The sequence below is a fragment of the Rissa tridactyla genome, chromosome 3, assembly GCF_028500815.1.
Source record: "Rissa tridactyla isolate bRisTri1 chromosome 3, bRisTri1.patW.cur.20221130, whole genome shotgun sequence".
Lineage (NCBI taxonomy): Eukaryota > Metazoa > Chordata > Aves > Charadriiformes > Laridae > Rissa > Rissa tridactyla.
In genome coordinates, this window is record NC_071468.1 from 119,358,571 (window position 1) to 119,377,027 (window position 18,457).

At 46.7% G+C, this 18,457-nt stretch overlaps 1 protein-coding gene across 2 annotated transcripts in view; it reads left to right on the forward strand.

Annotated features, from left to right (window-relative positions):
- The first annotated feature begins 1,331 nt into the window (after positions 1–1,331).
- The window catches only part of EVA1A (eva-1 homolog A, regulator of programmed cell death), a 216,130-nt gene continuing 199,004 nt past the window's right edge, over positions 1,332–18,457 (forward strand). For both annotated transcript variants that reach the window (XM_054196263.1, XM_054196265.1), the window contains exon 1: positions 1,332–1,455. In XM_054196263.1, coding sequence (XP_054052238.1) covers positions 1,356–1,455 — 100 coding nt within the window. In that variant the 5' untranslated portion in view covers positions 1,332–1,355. The remainder of the gene's footprint in view (positions 1,456–18,457) is intronic.

Below are 18,457 nucleotides of genomic sequence, written 5' to 3' on the forward strand. Positions count from 1 at the left end.
TGTTGGTTATGTCCGTTATTTAAGTACAAAGCCTATGCCCAAGCTGCAGCTAACACTGATGACCAAAATCAAGGATCTCCTTCCTGTATCCAGGGAGAACAGGGTCCACCAGTCCAGTCCACCTCTGTGTCCCTGGAGCTCAGCTCTTCCAAGCTAGCATGGCTGGCTTGATGCTGCCAGGACGTGGATGAAGATCAGGTAGGACCAAGCACTGGATGTGCTTCCAGGTGAGCTGGAGCCTTCCTTTAACTCGGCAGGGTGAGAAGGACTCGAGTTAGCAGCTGAGTCCATGCTAGTTGGAGGGTAAAGCAGTTGCTGTGGAAGGAGACAGGTCTTCTGGGTCTGAACACCTCAGGTTATGATCTGCCTGAAAATCCACTGTTGAGCTTGATGGAGGGGTCCAGTGGGATAGAGGGAGTCTGGCATGGCTGTCTGCTGTCAAAAGGAAGGAGGATGTTAGAATCAGAGAATGGTTTGGGTTGGAAGTGACCTTAGAGATCAACTTGTTCCAACCCCCCCTCCCGTGGGGATATGTGGGGATATTTGGATATGTTGGCTAACACCAGTCCCAGTCCCGCAATGAGATCCAGGAGGGTTTGATCCCTGGGCCTGTGCAAAGTCTCCTCCATTGTAGGATCACTCTCAACGGCGGACATAGCTGAAGAACTGTCCTGTCACCAGTCTGGCAGGACACCACTGCTTGCACCGATTTTGGCAGCAGCTACAAATACCTGTCACTCCCGAAAATCCTTGTGAATTCAGCCATTTGTTTTGGGCCCCCTCCTTTGAAAATACTGCCCGTCCTTCTCTATGTCTGCACCGGAGAGACAGAGAGCCCTGGGCATCTAAACCAACAGCAACCAGGCTTCTCCAAACCAGCCCCCCCCAGAGAGACAGAGAGCCCTGGGCATCTAAACCAACAGCAACCAGGCTTCTCCAAACCAGCCCCCCCGCAGGGCACCCTCCCTCCTTCCCCCCCGACCCCCGGCAGCTTGCAGTGCTGCTGCTGGACAGCTGCACAGCGACAGTCGGCAGCGATTTGGGGCGAAGCGATGGCTTTTAGGACCCTGGGACCTCCGCCAAGGCTCAGGTAGGTCTGTCTCATTCGCCAGCCCCGCTCAGCCGGGATCCATTCACTCCCCGGGATGTGTGAGTGTGTGTGTGTGAGTGTGTGTGTGTGTGTGAGTGTGTGCGAGTGTGTGTGCGCGCTCAGTGCTTTTCCTTCCCCCCTGCTCGCCCTGATCCTTCCCCGCGATGGGACTAACGCCGTTCCGCGGGCAATGAGGACTACTGGATTGGGACAGAAAGCTCTTTCCTTTTCTCTGCCAGAGAAGAAGCCGTGAGGATATTTAAGGATGCGCTGCCCAGATGTGTCTCCCGCCTCCGCCTTCCTCATAGGACTCATGTGCTTGACAGCTTTCAGCAACTTTGCTAAGACTTCTGCAGACTTCTCAGGTAGGGGAGAAGCGGCGATCCATTCGTGCGCTGGACGGCTGCCTGTGGGTGGGAGCCCCGATTACAGGAGCAGCTCAGGGAAAGTGGATGGGAGCAGATCCGGGATGGTTATGTGGGGAGTAATTTTAATCTTTTTAAAATAAGCCGATGGAAAGCATCTTCCGTTAAGAGGATTCTGACTTTGTTAAAAGCCTCTTTCAACAGCCCTTAGCAAAACTGTTTCGGCAGAGTTAGTCTGAATAACTTTGGGAACAAGGAAAGGAAGAGTGTTAACTTGCGTGAGTTTGTAGCAGTTTTTGTGCTGTGTTTCTCTGAGGGCTGAAAAGAGCTGGGACGGGAGACTGGGAAGGTCTAAGATATAAATTAAAGCTAACATAGCAAGACCCGGTTACTTTTTAATGGGCCTGATTCCTCTCCTCTTAACATACAGCTCCTGATTGTTGCAGAAGTCCTCCGAGCTGAGATAAAGGAGGTGTTACATGCACAGAATTAATTATATTCAGAGCTTATGTTTATTTAAGCAGGAGAAGAAATGTCTCATTTGTAAATAATTTCTGACTTTAAAAGCAATTATAGCAACTTATTTTGAGGTGTGCACAGCAGGTAAATACACAGCACTTTGAAGGTATGGAGTCCCGTGTAAGTTTTATAACTATGTACAGCTACATCAGTCACTTTAAAATTACCTTTCTGCTTCTGTTCTTGACGGATGTGCATGTGGATCAGAGAAAATATAACAGATCTCATTTTACAGTTGAGCAGGGTTGATTAGTTTGCTTTGGAATGCCTAGTGAGGGTCACTTTGCTTTTGGGATATCGGTTCTAATTTTGGGTCTTAGTGTGAAGAACTAGTCTGGCATATTCTTTAGGCGTGTGTTGCAAAACTCTTGTAGCGGATAAGAGCTGCCAATTATAGTTTGCCAATGAAAAAGTGTCATTTGCAAGAGATGAATCTCACCGGACTTGAGTTTCAACACGTCACGACGCTGCTGCTTGCTGCCTGGGAGTGCATGTGTCTGCGTGCTGTGAGAGATTTGTGTTAGAAAGGAGGAGCTTGTGGTGGAGGGGGGGCAGAATATATACAGTAGCTCAAAGTCTTAATGCGAATTGAAGGGGGCTGACTCGCTTGTGATTCAGTCTCCTTTGGAGGCAGGTCAGTCCTGGGGGCTGCCATTCAAGGCAGATCTGCCTCTGAATGGAAAGGACTGAGGCATTTCCCTGTTTCTAGTGAGTTTTTATCTCTTTCTTGCCATTGAGCTTCCTCTGTGCTGCTCCTTGCAAGCAAGTTGACGCAGAAGGGCTGCGTAGAGTGGGTACGACAGGAGCAAAAGCTGCAATGGGGAAAGTACTGGTCCTTCTAAAATATAGGTAAAGTTTGTCTCAGCCAGGCCAAATTGCTAAGCATTAAAATGTGCAAAAGTGTCACAGAGTACGTGTATTTCATACCGTGTGTGTGCAACATAGCCAGAGCAATGGAAGCAAATTCAGAAGGCTTTGGTGATGCTGGCAAGGGTGGGCAGAATCTATCCATTTAAAAAACTGGGATAAGAAGGTTGCTGATAACAAAATCATGGTTTCTGCGACATCCAGCTGTACTGTCACATTTTGGGAGGAGTGGCGTAAAACCCTGTGTATGTGTATGGCAGGGCTGTACTCTGAAGCAGGGTCTGTAATCCCAACAGCATAACCTCCTGTGTGTTTCCACAACTGTTGAAATCTTCCCCCAGATCCAAGCTATGTTTTGTCATAGCAAGCTTGGCAAATGTCCCCAGTCTTGTTGGACTGACTGTACCTTGCGGGACAGGAAACATGGTTTGCTGCAGGAAAGGGCTGTACCCAGTGTGTAGCAACTCGAATACAGTTTTGTAAGTTCAGGAGCTGGGTAGCCACGAGATGAAAGGGGTCAGGAACAAGTATAGCATTTCCCAAATCGCACCTTATGCTTCCCCAAAACATTTTGCAAGGACCCCATCTGTCTCCCTCCAACGCCTGGGGGCACACACCATGTGCCTCTGTGAAGGAGGAGTGGCCCAGATAACTCTTCCTACCTGATGGAGCTCCTTGTTTGTTACTCTTACCCCTATATATGAATTGTCAGCTGGCATGAGGAATGGAAAGGGAGATAGCCTTTTAACATAATTTGACTGTAATGGTTTCTGGCCAGTTACATACTTTTTCTGTACTTTGGGGTGTTCTGGGTTCTTCTCGGGCATGGCTGGAACTGAGCAGGTGAACATCTTTGGGGAGGCTTTATAACCTTATGTATGCCATCCCAGCTAGAGGTAGTGCATCCAAAACATGAATTGTCTGCATCCCAAGGAGTTGAATGGATTTGTATTGAGTATTGGTGTTAAGGAATGCAAGGCTTGCTGTGATCCCATGGGAGGTTTCTGCAACAGGTCGACTGCTGCCCATGTGCTGGAGGGAGATGACACCTCTCACTGGGATGGAAGGGCTTTTCCAGGTTGCAAACAGCAGTACTATCCAGACAGAGGAGCTGATGCTCTTTGGAGGAGAATGCTTTTTTTAAACTCAGTCCTGTAGACCTTGTTTAGCAACGAAGTTTCTCTGGCTTCTCAGCTTAGTCTGACTCAGCGCTGCCAGGGAGGTGCTGCTGTTAGTGGTGGGTCCTGGCCTTTTCGTGATGGGCCAGACCGAACGCATAGATCCAGCCCTGGAAAGAAACAGCTTAGGGCTGTCCAGTCTTGAGCTCTGAGCAGATGACAAGCAGCACTGACCTGACTCACCCACTGCAACTATGCGTCAGGACTGGAGGAAAGAATTACCAAGAACTGCACACCCACCCACGTCCCACTGCTCCCAGTACTCTCCCACTGGCTGGGTCTTCAAGGTGTGTGTCTCTTGGCTGCAGGAAGATTTCTTTTCTACGTGTGTCATGAGAAGGCACCCTGAGAGGGTAAGCAGAGGTATGGTGAATTGAGTCGCTCATGGAAAGCACAGGTAGAGCTGGTGGGGATCTCCATCGTCTCGGCTCCCAGGCCTCTGAGCACGTGGTCTCACGCTGCGGTTCCATCCCTCCTGTTTGAACAGCTCAAATGCCACAACGTGAACATGACAAGTGCGTGTCCTGCTGGGGACTGGTGCAATCTGAGATGTAAGAATTAAAATTCCTTTTAAGTGAAGTATTTGAACTATGTGAAGAGTTTTGAAGTTGTTTTCTTTAATAGTTCTTTAAACATTGGTGTTTGCAGGAGGGTGTGGGGGTAGGAAGCAGGTCCCTGGGGAGAGAGCGGAGTTATCAGGCACTTTGCAGCCACTTAAGAAGGCCTGGGCTTTTTCTCTGTGGCTGCTTGTAGTATGGGCTCTTGATCTAATCTCATTCTGTGATCGGTTCTTGTGCTCAGGACTGTTTGAAGGCTCTGGACCTAGTGTCATGATGTGTCACATAGCCCTTATGTTCAAGGTGACACTTGAAGACTGTGGTGAGGTGTGGGGTAAGAGGCTGGTCTTTTGAGTCTCTGTGCATTAACTATAAACCCTTAATCCTAATCTCAGTCCTGACAATGAACGCTCCGAAATCCCTTCTGGTTGAAGGGATTTCAACCATCCACCTCCGTTTTAGCCCTTTTCTGTCTGTGGTGGGAGTCCAAGACAAAGCAATGGCTTGTGCTGCCAGAGGGAAGCTATGCCGTAGCTCCTCTGCATGGGCTCTGGGAGGCAGTGATTCTTGTGCAGCGCACAGAGCACGCTCCTTAGAGGGACTAGATTAGTGAAAATGGGGCCAACATCAGTCTTTGGTGCTAATTTAAAATGCGGACATTGAAAGCTTAGTGGAAAGCTTAGTCAACAACTATTGCTCGTATCCTGTGTGCTGTCTAGCTCCAGCCATGGGATTCCTGACTCTGCAGCCAGTTCATGCAAACACATGTTGAATTCTGCTCTACCCACTGCCAGCCAAGGTGACCATTTAATTTCCAGCTGCATACCTGCAGGCAATTAGGCTTATGTAATTATGATGCCGTGCTCCAATTCTCCTCGGTAACTTTCCCATTCATTAGCTAATTTCAGGCATGTTGGAGAGAAAGGTAGTGGCATCAAATCCACGCAATTGCTACAAGTTTCATGTTAGGGAGACAGATCTCTCCACTACTGCCACAGCGCAGGAAAGGCTGTGCTGTGTTTTCAAGCATTTGCAGACATCAGAGAATCCACTGCAGGGACCTAAGCCAAAAACTTAGGTTTCTAGGCATGGAAGCAGCTTTGATGGGAGCTCATGCCTTTTCTGACATAGGAGAACCCAGCTGCAGGACATAAAGCTGTAGGAATAACAGTCCCAGTAGTGCTACTCCCCCCTGGGCCTGCTTTAATATTTATGTTCTTTGCATTATATTTGGCACAAGCTGGATGCGAGCAGCACGTTGCTTAAGGGAGCCGATCCGGCATCGAGCCAGATATATACTGATAACTCCCATCCACACCCTGCAGGTGAGCCCTGGGTAGCTTTCGGGACCTCTCCCTGGAGGCTATTCCTGGCTTTGAAAGCACAAAGATTTTGTTGTTGTTGTTGTTGAGGTTGATTTCCCCCCCCCCTCCTCCGAGAATGGCAGGTTTCAAGTGAAAGCTGCTTTTGCCACCTCCCTGCTAATTGGCTCAGTCTGTTTATTTGAGCTGATGAGGGCTGGAGTTGGGAGGGGAAAGGCACTTCTCCCTGATTGCATTTAATCAGTCCATAATAAAGGCAATTTGTTTGACAAGTCCATTCACCAAATTATCGCCAAATTATCACCAAAATCTACATGCTAACAGCTTCTCAATGGCTTTAGTCGGACTTTGATATTGGTTTTGGAGTCCTGAATGGGTCGGTGCTGTCAAGGGAGGTCCCGGATTTCCATGTGCTGAAAGCTGCAGGCTGCGAAAAGGGGATTTTTAAGAGAAAGGCAAATACAATTTCTTTTCCAGTGAGGTTTGTGCTTTTGACCCCAGGCGGAAACAGACATGCTTTAGACTTCATTTAAAGATTTAGCCAAACCCAGACCAGCTCCATATCTTCTCTTGGTGAAGGGCTCTGAGTGGTGAGGTTGGATGGACCTCAGGCTGCTGCTTGAAGAGGTCCTTGCCCCAGGCAACGTTTTCCTCCTCAGCTGGAGGTCATGTGTGCCAACCCATCCATCACAGCTGTGTGGGCTGCAGTTTGGCTTACCGAGGGAGGTTGGTGCTGGGGTGGAGAAATTCTCTTTTGCAGAGGTGATAAAGTCCAAAACCTCATCAAAGACTAGTTTTGGCCTCTTCTGGTAATGTTCTGGAGATGTGGTTGCGTGGTGGGCTGCAGGGGATGGGTCTGGGGAGCTGAAGGAGATGGCTGGGTCTGTCAGCCATGGCTGAGCAGTTCTCACAAGGGGAAGCTGAATTTGGGTTTGTGTCACGTATGTCTGTCAGTGGGAAGCAGCCTAAAGACCTCAGAGAGCTGAGAGGTGTTGGAGGAAGAAATTACTGGGGGGTGTCACGTACCATTTCTGCTGCATTTGGGAGAGCAGGAGGAGGAGAAGTGCAGAAGCTGGAGCTATTTTGGTGCCTTAGAGAGTTGTTCTGGCTTGTCAGCAGGGATGCAGCTTTGTGGGCATCAATATACCACGTTAAGCAAAGGTACAATATCTGTGGACTCCTGTCCTGAGGTTTGCTCCAGAAAACATGGTGGATTTCCCAACAGTTGTGATGATAATGCTTTGAGAGAGGACTCGGTGCTTGCTGACTCTTAAAATGTTCAGAGTTTACTTTTACTGACAGCAGAGGGGACCAAACTGAGCTTCGGGAAGAGAAACACGTGTTTCCAATTCCCTGTGTTTGTGGTCCTGGGCTGTGACCAGCGGCGCTGCTGTTACTGCTGTGAAAAACCAGCTGCAGGTCTGGATTTGCAGTACCAGGAAAGGAGGCACCATCGGGGAGGGAGGGAGGGGTGGATGGAGGGATGGGGTTGCTGTGGGTGTCAGGATGCCTTGTGAAGGGTCTGTGTGAAACCTCATATCGGCAGTGCCTTCAAGCTCAAGAGCCACATGTATGCACGTGGAAATCCACTGTTTTAGCCATCAGAGCTGTCAGCGAGAGCCAAGAGACCCCAGGGATCTCGATGTCTGTGTGATGATTGGCAATGTTTATATAGTATCTACTAATTGCAGCAGCCCAGAAACTGATCCACCGATGCAAACTTTTGTCAGTACCAGGAACACTTTATTTAATTAGCATTATTATCAAAACAAACAAACAAAACAAATCCACTGTGGTAATCACTTCAAAGTATCCCAGTTTATCAGTTCTCACTAGATGCACAGTCTATTTGAGGAAAATATCCTTGCAGCATTCTTCCTATGTCTGTGTGTTGTTAGGGATACAAATGCTGCGGAGTTAAAGAAAGCAACTGTTTATGTCCTCAGGTAAAACTTTTTTCCCCAGTTTAAGACTGTGAGAGCAGATTTTATATAACACAAATAGTTTGGTCAATTAAAAAAAAAAAAGTTGGAACTTTATCCTTTCTCAACCGAGAGAGTTAGAAGCTAAAATCGTAATTCAAGATGGGGTGGGGGTGGGTGAGCAGCATAAGCTTAGTCTCCGCAGGGGGAGAAAAACTATGTATTTACACTTGGCACTTTTGTTGATCTCTTTGTTGATGCTAATTTAAACATGGCCCGATCTCCCAAAATGCTTGGTGTTCAGAACTGGTAATTGGGCTGTGCTGTGTTTAGGTGCGTGTGCAGTGATTTAGGCGGCCGACACCAGGACTGTTTACACGTCTTATTTGAGATTGGCTGCTTCTGCTTGGCACGTTTGTGCATGTGGGGATTGAACTTTCTGTTTTCTGTTCCAAGAGAGCAATCCCAGTCCCTGTGGGGGACCATTTGAAGCGACTACTCCTCTTTTTTTTTTTTTTTGTGTGTGCTCTTGTCATTCCTTTTTATCCAGATACCCAAGACCTTCAGAGATTCAGTCTGTTTCTGTCCCATGAAAGGTATGTGGCTGTCTGCGGGAACAGACCCAATATGCTGCTCAAAGTAGTTTAGAGGATTTCTGGTCAGGTTGGTTTGGTGCAATACTACGAGGTTCCTTGTGTCCTTGCCGGTGCTGTGCCTCACTGATCTGGTTACTGCTGTTGTCTGGGATTTTTGTGCTCCTTCCAAGAGACAGGCAAGGGCCAAATTCCGCTCAGCTGGGAGGCAACTTTGCTGACTTGCCAACAGCTTTGCAGGATGCGCAGAAGTTAATCCCAACTCATCTTCTTGCTGATTAAATCTGATATAGAAGTAATAATTGTGAACATGTTTAAGAGAATTGCTTGGGTTACCTATTATTATTGCTGTTGTTATTATTTTTATTTATTTATTTACTTACTTACATAGCTGCAACTTTTGCCTGAGGAAAGACGGTGAGTTGTGTCTCTCAGTCTGGGTTTGGGCTGACCCGAGTATGCCTGGCTCAGCTCACTAACTGAGGATATGAGCTCATTCCTAGTAATTAAAGTATGTATGTCTGCTCTTTCGGGGATGCTTAATGCTCGGTTGCCTGGAACCTAGTGCGTGTCTTTTCATGTCAGAGAGACAACGACGGTTTGGCAGTTCTGAGTCGCACAGTAAAAAGAATCTAGGCTGAGTCTCTTCAAATATACCATGTGCTCTTGAACCATGTTGGTAGACGCTGTGGTATCAGTCTTGATGCGGCTCTTTTGGATGTTAAGGCTTGCTATACAACAATAACTCTTGGATCCATCTGGATCCTTGCATGAAAGATGGAGCGGTGTGTGCGGGACCTGCAGTTCGGGCAAAGTCTCCAAGTAGTCAGGTTTCCAAAGTGTATTTGAATTAACAGATGGACACAGCATATTGCTAAAGAAATTGCAGTAGATGTTGTCCAAGCACTTTAGCTGTGGTAGGCAGGGGAGGTCACATCCACCTTAACAACAGAAGGAGAAAGATGGAAAAAAAAAAAAAAAAAAAAAATTCCTTTTTTTAATGTTACATTAAGGGAAAAAGGCCTAGAGGTGTGCAGTAAGTTTTATCAGCCACCTACAATCAAAGAACTTCTATGTACTTTTTTGTGTCATCTCTTGACCTGCTATCAACACACTAGTTGCCAGCAGAGACACTTGCCACTCCTCCAGCAGCCCATAAAAGCGCCAGAATTCTCAGGGTACGAGAGAGGGCTGTCTTCAGGTAAGTTATACTAAATCCTCGATAGACTGGCTACCTGCTGGTGCTGCTTGTCGAAAGGGGACCATTCAGACCACCTACTCTGAGACCCCCTATGTGACGGTGGTGTTTTATTTTCATCTGCTATCAGATGCCTGTGGTTTCGCTGCTACGATATTATCAACATGTGTTGTATTGGCCTCGAGGCTTTAAAATGGGCTGTTACTGCAACACGTAAATATAAAAACAAACACAGCAGCGGAGGGATTTTCTCCTGATTTCTTTCCCCTGTGATTTTTGTACCACTCTGTGGGCCGAGGTGACCTGCATCCTGTGCCTAGGACCTGTGGGCTCAGCCATGATCCTTTCTTGCTTGCTCCTCTGCATTGATATTAAGGTTGCTCTATGGCAGGTTCTATTCCTGGCATTCATTTCCCATCTTTGCTGTATTTTGCAAAGGCTTTTGGCTCGCGCGTTTTCTTAAAGCTGTGTTGGGCCAAGAGTGTGGACACTTAGTGCAGTTAGACTGACAGGTGGTAACTTGAGCTGCCGTAGCTGGATTATGTTCAGTTTTGGGCCTCAGTCTTTGGGAAATCTCTTGTCTCTGTGGTCTGGGTGGGGCCTGTCAGTGCAGTGCTGCCGTGGCCCTGGTGATGCCCATAAGATGCTATGGGACAAAATTCTGCCCTTTGGTTTTGAAAAAGTTTAGGTTTTGTGCAGAACATTCAAAAAAACACCACTGAGATTGCAAATCAAATATTTGGAAGTTAAGAAATGTTAAAATTAAGGTAGTTTTAACTACTTGAATCCAGCCCTTTGTTTTTTTATGTTATGAGTTGCTCTTTAATGAGAACATACGACTTTTTCTCCATCTCCTTGGGACTCCTGTATTGACCAGTGCACGAAACAGCTGCCTCACAATTGTTTTCTTTATCCTTCTGGTCCATTAGCATCCTAGGGCTTTATTTTCCATGTGTTATTTAAAGCCTATTCTGCTTGTTTTGAGTGTTCTACAAACAGGGATATACTTACCTTTCTGGAAGGAGAGTCTGGAGTGTTACCTGCATTGCACAGATGAGGATCCAGGGCAGAGAGATTAGCATCAGGGGCTCTAACTGCCCAATATTTCAGATATTTTCAGAGTGAGTATCTTTTTCTCCAGGAGCAGCCCCTTGCCCATCCTCTCAAGTTGTGATAGACAGGAAGAAATATTTGGTACTTCAATACTGTAATGCATATATGCAAATGGGCTGCATGGGATAAAATGAGCATTACAGTTGCAAAAAGTCAAGTGCATGTAACGAAGTGTTGTGGGTTAACCCCTGGAGGCAGCTAAGCATCACACAGCCACTTGCTCGCTTCCCCTTCCCGCCCCCAGTAGGACACGGGAAGAGGAAAGGAAGAGTAAAAGCAAGAAAACTCATGGGTCCAGGTAAAAATAGTTTTGTAAGTGAAGGAGAAGTGGAAGAAAAAAAGAAAGAAAACAAAGTAAGTGATGCAAAGGCAATCGCTCACCACCTCCCGCAGGCAGAGCAATGCCCAGCCAGTTCCCAAGCAAAAGATGTCTGACTTGCCTAAATCCCACTCCACTCCTGAATGTGACGTGATATGGCAGGGAATATCTCTTTTGATAGTTGGGGTCATCTGCCTGGTTCGGTCCTTTCCCAACCTCTTGCGCACCCTTCAATCTATTCACTGGGGGGGCAGAGTGAGAAACAGAGAAAGCGTTGATGCCGTGCAACCACTGCTCAGCAATAGCTAAAACATTACTACGTTATCGGTACTGTTTTGGTCACAGATCCAAAGCACAGCACTGTACGAGCTGCTACGAAGAAAATCAACTCCAGTACGCCAAGGAAAGGGCAACATTACACCTGTATTTTATACGTAATATGAGCTAGAAGTGGACATGATAGCAAGCTTTCACTTGGCAGATATGATCTGAGTCCATAAAGTGCAGTTGTAAGAAGGATCTGGTTTTGCTTAGTTTTTTTTTCTTAGAGCAGTCATGCTTTGAGGGTATACTTTATTTGGGTTGAGATAAGAGTGCTTAAAATTGGGTTACAAATTTGGGGTCAGTCCTTGGAACGTATTCCAAGAGATCTTGAAAAATGAGTTTTGAAGACATTGCCCCTCCAAATTTTTGTTTGTTTCAGCACCTTCATAGGAGGGGGAAAAAAAAAAAGTAAACGTGTCTATTCAAAGGCACAAATAGAGATCCGCTGGTGCAAGTGATATCGCTAAAAATAGAGCCCCTGGGATTTCTCCAGTTTAGTTTCTCTCTAGATTTTTATTGTGTGGGTAACCCCTTGGAAACGGAGGTTGTTGATCTGACTGTTTCCAAAGCACGTCCGTCTCTTCGTGTATCTTTTGTACAGGGGCTGCTTCTGTTGTGTTAACACTGTTTGCTTCCTGGTTTATGTGCTCAAGCTGAATTCCAGCTCAAAGAGGTTAAAGCTTTATAAAAGTGAGTTGAGCAGGGAAATGGCTCCACAGTTGATGATGAAGCGCACACATCTGTGACCCACGCTGTGCTCACATGTTAGTTTATTGTTAGCCTCACAATAAAGGATAGCACTGGTTTTTGTTCGGCTAAACAACTTTGATGGAATGAATTGTATAGAAAAAAGAATAGATGAAGCCTGGCTGTTACTTGCCAAAATGTTCTTTGTTTTAGCTGTGTTGTGTGGGACGCAGAACTCCCAGAAGAGGATAGTCGCTCTTCTGTAGCAGCCAAGAGGAGCTGATGGATTGAATAGGCAGGCAGAGACGGGGGTTCAGCAAGGAGGGGTGAAAAAAATTTTCTGATTCTTCCTACCCTTTGGGTTTGCTTGTCTTTTGCTGACGGCCTCAGGCTTTCACTTCGGCTATACTGCAAGAGTAGAGGCTCTGCTGTACCAGTAAGGTGCACTGTAAATGCAGTTGGTGCCATTTGGCTTGGATTTGGTTCAGAGTTAGCGTGCCCAGGTAGTGGTTAGGACATTTTGGCAACGGTACAGCCAGTGGCTGGACTGTGAAGGTCTATCAGCAGCTGCAGGAAGCTGAATGCTTGATGTTAGGCAACCCATTTTTCTTGCTGGATAAATGAAGATCACTTTATCTCTCTTTTCTTGAACATTGTCCATATAATTGGAGGGCAGGGTTCAAGTTCAAACTGATAAGATTATCTTGCTGCCCTAAGCTGCGTGACAATGGTCCCCTTCGCAAATTAAGCCATGGATGTCCTTTTGCTGTAATGGGAACCAATCTCATTAGAAGCAGAGCTGGATTAGCGAAGAGTCCAACCTACCGTACAGATGCGCATTCTGACCCCAGCGGGCCTGAAGTGCCTTTCGTTCACTCCAGCCTCCTCTGTGTTTTCCCATCGCTTATACATCTGTGTGGTGGCGCTGGTGGTGATTGTTTCTGCTCAAGAAAAGCCTGCTGGGGGGTCAAAAGGAAGTCAATTGGCCCCTGTGATATCATAATATGAATGATAAAATGATTTTTAAATGTTTCCCTTGACCTAAATCATTGGAGTACAAGACTGATTAAGATGCGTGTTGCAGAGTTTTGGAGATTAGGGGCCACTCTTCACTGCTCCGACCAGTGAGACAGAAGACGATCCTCTTCTGCCTCTCAGCATTATTTTCCAGACTTATGTAAACCAACCTCTCCAATGTCTGGACACAGGGAGCTCCTTCTGAACGAAAAGAAAGACAAACCTTTTCCCTGTGCTGGTTCTGTCTGTCTGTCTTGGTGATGGTTGTCGGCTCTTGATGGGTTGCGCATGGGCTGTCCAAGCTGCTCTGCCAAGCGGTTGGGAGTGAGAGTCTTCAGCCATCTCTGTGCACACCGGTGCCAGCAAGGGAGCAGCGTGACTGTGCCTCGGGAAATGTGGCTCAGGAGCAGTGCTGAGCCGGGGAGGTGCTGCTTCTGGAGACGCTCATGTGTGTGCCCATGTTGGCTCTAGCTCAGTGCCGGTGTTGTACGTGCTGCTGTTGTCTGTTGGTTGCTTTCTTCCCTTTGCATCCTCACATTCAGCTTTTGGGGTCTGCCCTATCTACTTATTTGTATTATCTGCAGTTTTTCCTCTTTCTGAGGGCCGTCAGCTCTGGGAGATTACAGGTACAGCCCTGGCTAATTCCAGCTGCTGCCATGAGATGGAGTCACGCAAAGGATGCTAAGAGAGGTAAATCCCATCACTTCCTGGGTTAAAAGCCATTTTGTGATCCTTAAGGAAATCCTTGTGCCCTTGCACCTCTCCTGTGTCCTAAATCTGTGAGGGATCTTGGAAGTACTGTCTGGAGCTTGACTCCTGGCTGGAATTTTGTGCTTGAAGCAATCTGGCAGGGAGGGCAGACTGTGAGCAGTGTTTGAAAGTGGCACTAATGAAAGAATGAGCCTAGCCAGTTGTTGCAGTAATTTGTTGCTATTGATTAGCCTGGAGGCTAATGCTTAAGTGGTGAGGAGCCCTGACTTGGTGAGTAATTCAATTTAAAGCATTGGGGCTATTCACATGAGGGAGAGTTGCCTTCCCTTTATGCCCGCTCCCAATGGATATGAAGTGTTTTTTGTAAATAAAATGTAATTAGCAAGAATGAGGGCTAACCAGGGTAACTAACACTGCTAATCTATAGATTCTCTCTCACCAGCCAGGCTGCAGACAGGCAGCTGAAGAATCAGACCTGTTTTCTGCTCTGGTTACATTTCTAGATATTTTTTTAAGGTTTTTCAGAAAGATCAGAACAATGAAACACCCTTTGACAATGGCAATCTCTTTTCTTCAGGGCGCAGCCTGAGCAAGCATTCAGACCCTTTCCTTCTGGGATTGCTCATTTCCTTTTTTCCCTCCTGAAATAAAAACAATAGTCCCCCAAAAGCACAACTTCTGCAGTGCTGAGGCAGAGCCAGCCTCTGTTGCTCTGTCAGGCAGGCATTGGATGGGACATTGTCTTCTGTTTCTCGAGGGAGGGGAAATAGAAAGCAACAAAGAAACCCTTTTCGTACGTTGTTTAAGCACTGTCAAAAATAATAACTAACTCTCCCCCTGAATTTCTCTCAGTGCCTTTTCAGAGGCTGCCATCCTTTATGCGCATGGGGGAGAATGAGGCACGTGGGAAGGAAATCCCGTTGAGGGAAGTAAAATATCGTCCGGCCAATTGGAGGCACAACCCTTGGGTCACCCGAAGGCTGAGGCTGCTGCCCCAGTCCTGGCTCAAGCGTGGGGGGAGCCCGTGATTACAGAGACTGTCACAGACCTCCTGTGTGTCCCTGCCTAGGGAGCCCCAAAGCTCACTGCAAGAGCCTGGGGTCCGCGGGACTCAGCCCCTCTTTCCCTGCCTGTCCCTTTCGATTGCGTGTTTCCTGAGTGTCTCCGCGTGTCTTTTACTGTAGCTTGATTCCTTGCTGTGTTTTTTTTGGAGCCCAGATCCCACAGTTACCTGGATTGTGGTGACTTCTAAATAGCTTTGGGGCTGGGAAGTTGACGGGTAGGTGTACTGCCCCATTAATAGTGCTGCCTCTCTGAAGAATTTCTGATACTGAAAGGTCTCCTGAAGCAGGTAGATAACTCCAAGCGGATGGTTAGCAGATAGTCCTGTCTATCTGCTGCTTTCAAATGAGTGTTTTTACTTGATTCTGTCTGTGACTAGTTAGATGAACTAGTGGAAAGGATGCCTTTATGTGCACTTCAGCAGTCCAAAGCATCGGTGTAAGTTCAAAAGGGGCATACAGAGGGTTTACCTACATCTGTGAAGTTTGCCAGCAGATGCTTTTGGCGAGACGCTGCTTCAGCAAGTTGCTAGCAACCAAAATTTGCTTGGTCCAGACTTTACATGCTGTCTTATAAAGGGCCAAACCCACCTTCATCGTAAGAGATTTCAGAATTGTCTTTAAACTCAGACCTGTCCCTTTGTGCAAAAGTCTTCTGCTGGTTGAAAACTACTTTTCTGCTGTGGGGTTAGTGAGGGCTGCAGGATGCTGTTAGTACCCTGAGTGAGATATTACCCTAGTATCTCTGCCTGTTTGATGCAGAATTGCCTTTTAAAGCCTCTCTCGGCCTTGTTAGTGTTGGGGGATTAGTACAGAGCTGCATTTCTGTGTCTACTGGACAAAGCAGCCCAAGCTACAAAGTGCTGGATGGGGAGGGAGACTGGCTAGATGCTTGATCCCTTGTTTCAGGGCCTTTCTGGCCCATTTTCTAGAATAGTTTTCCGGAGGAAATTAGAGCTACCTCCATCCTGGCTGTATGTCCTTGGCTTAATGGCAGCATTGACGGATGTGGAGGGAGATCAGGCTATTCCCTGAACACTTGGCCTGGTGGTGTTGGGGCAAGAGTGACGTCAACACCCTTTTCTGCTCTGGAAGGAGAGGCTATCAAGGGGCAATAACTTTTCATTTAGAGCTTTTTCCGTTGGTGACAATGAACCTGATTTGGATTGCAGAGAAGCTGTCATGTAAAAGGTGCCTGGCTCATGTGATAAGAGAGCTCAGCTGTGCTCCAGCCCCTGCGGGATGTGCAGTGAGGGTAAGAAGTTTTCTTAGACATTAAGCATGTGGAAGGCACGCTTATCACAAAAATGTGGTGGAGAGAAGCAGGGAAATGTCCATCTGATGGTGTATGTAGACAGATATTGAGCATGCAGGAAATTGGTGGACAGAGGTGGAAATTTACTCTCCTAGGCGGTTCTCCATCTGAGTCTTGCCTGGCCATGTGAGGGGAGCATCCAGCCCTCCTGATGCCCAGGCACAAGCAGAGCTTGGTGTGTTTTGAGTGCTCTGGTGAAGGCTGTTTTTTTGCTTACTCTGATGGCTTGTTCATGCTAGTGCTTCAGTGATAAATCCTTATTGATGTTTCTAATGATGCTTTTGGGACCGCTCTGGGTAAAGCTACAGGTAAACACCTTCGAGGCTTGGTTTGCCTCCAAGGCAAGGCAGGCCAGGTGCTTTTTGTTTGTGATAGCTCTAAATTTTCTAGCGTTACTTGAAAGCCGTAATGTTTCCTCTCTCTAGTTCTGAATTTCCAGCAGGTCTCCAAGTAACATGTTCAAGCACACTCAATAAATCTATCAGGAGTAATTCACAGTTATATAGCATTGATTGTTCATGGCTGTACAGGCATTTACCATAGAGGATAAACACCAATAGCATTATTTTGCAGATGGAGAAACTGAGGCACAGATTGTGCTGTCAGCAATGGGATTCAGTTTTCCTTAACTGTACCAAAGATACGTTCATCTCACCTAAGCTGTTCCTTTAGGTCCCTCATCTGACTTTCATTACATCTAGAGATCAGAGGCATCCCATGACTGGGATTGACTAGATGGATCCTGCTCAAAATCACAGAAGTGGAGAACAGTAAAGCTGACATCCTGACCATCTCCTATGCCTTCTTGAGTTCTTGGTGCTTTGCTGATACGAAATGGATATAAGGTGGTTCTGGAACTCGTTCCCTCTGTCTCTTTAAGGCATTTTTTTGCAGGAAATGTCCTATTAATTAGGGTGGTGAGGTATGGAACTGGAATAATATCCTCTCGTAGTGTCCTTACAAATGATGTCTGTGTAGTGGATTCCTAGCCTTGCAGTTGCTCCCTTACTATGGGGGGTGCTAGGTAATACTCCTTGTGCAGCTCTGATAGAGCTGAACAAGCCCAAGGGGCGAGGAGACTGGCCTCAGTAGTTTGACATTGGTGCATTTGTGTTTGTATTTTCTATTTTTCACTTTCCAGCCTAAGGGCACTCATTTGTTGTTTTGATGTATGTGCCATCTCCTGTTCTTATAAATGCTGTGCTTGTTCTAGGAGAAGAATGACATTCATTCACTCTGAAACAACCTGGGGATTTGTTTTCTTGGGCGTTGTAAAACAGACTAGGTATAAACGCTGCAATTAGGAGGTGATGGGCTAATCTCATTAGTCAATGGGAGGAAACACTGGGGTCAGTGGGTTGGATAATGAAATCTGAAGATAAATTTTGATGTGCCAGATGGCCTGGCATAGTGGATCCACTAAATTGGAAGGCAGGAGAGCCAATAGTAGCTTTGAAGAACAAAAGCTGAAGCAAGAGGCGGCACGTGATTTCTCAGAGCTAAAAACCTGTTTATGTGATGTCTCAGTTGAGTGCCGGCCTGTGGGATTCATCCAGGCCTGCTGTGTTTTTTTGGGGCTTTCTTGGACAGTTTTTGGCAGTAAGAGACAGGCCTCCAGCAAAAGGTAATGAGGCACTGGCAGTATATTGCTGTGCTTGTATGTGCAGTGGCTCAGCAAGAAGAAACAATCCTGACATCTCATTCTTTTGGAAGGGGCTGATAATTTAAATATCTTTGTTCTGTAGGGAAGGTTGTGTTTGTGGTGTCCGCTTATCCACAAATACGTAAGACTTAGGATTCCGAAATCCCGATACTTGTTTTTTGGGATGAGATTGTAGGTTCTTTCAGCGTAACACTTTGTTTGGGCTCAGCTCCTCATTTTCTGGGATCAGTCCTTTCATCCCCACTGAAGTAGGCAAGAAATAGTGGTTTGGGAGCTAAAAAATAGAGAAAAAAATTAAATTGCAGCCTTCAAGAGTGACCTCTGAGATAGGAACACCTATATTTTGGCTTGGCCAAAATATTTTTTTGCTTTCACAGAGAAGACTCCGTCTCCTTTCATTTCTGTGCATCTTTAGCGCGCTCGGCACCAGCACACACCGATGCATCAGCACACAGAGACACTTCCCATCCTGAGTCCCTCTGCAGGGTTGTGGCTCAAGAGATACCCCAGAGGTAAGCGGGAAGAAGTTGGGTATAGTCCTCCTCCTTTCCGATTTGCTCCATGCTCAACAAAAACACTCATTCCTTACCTCTCTCACCTACCCACGCCAACATTTTTCCAGGAAACAATGAGCAG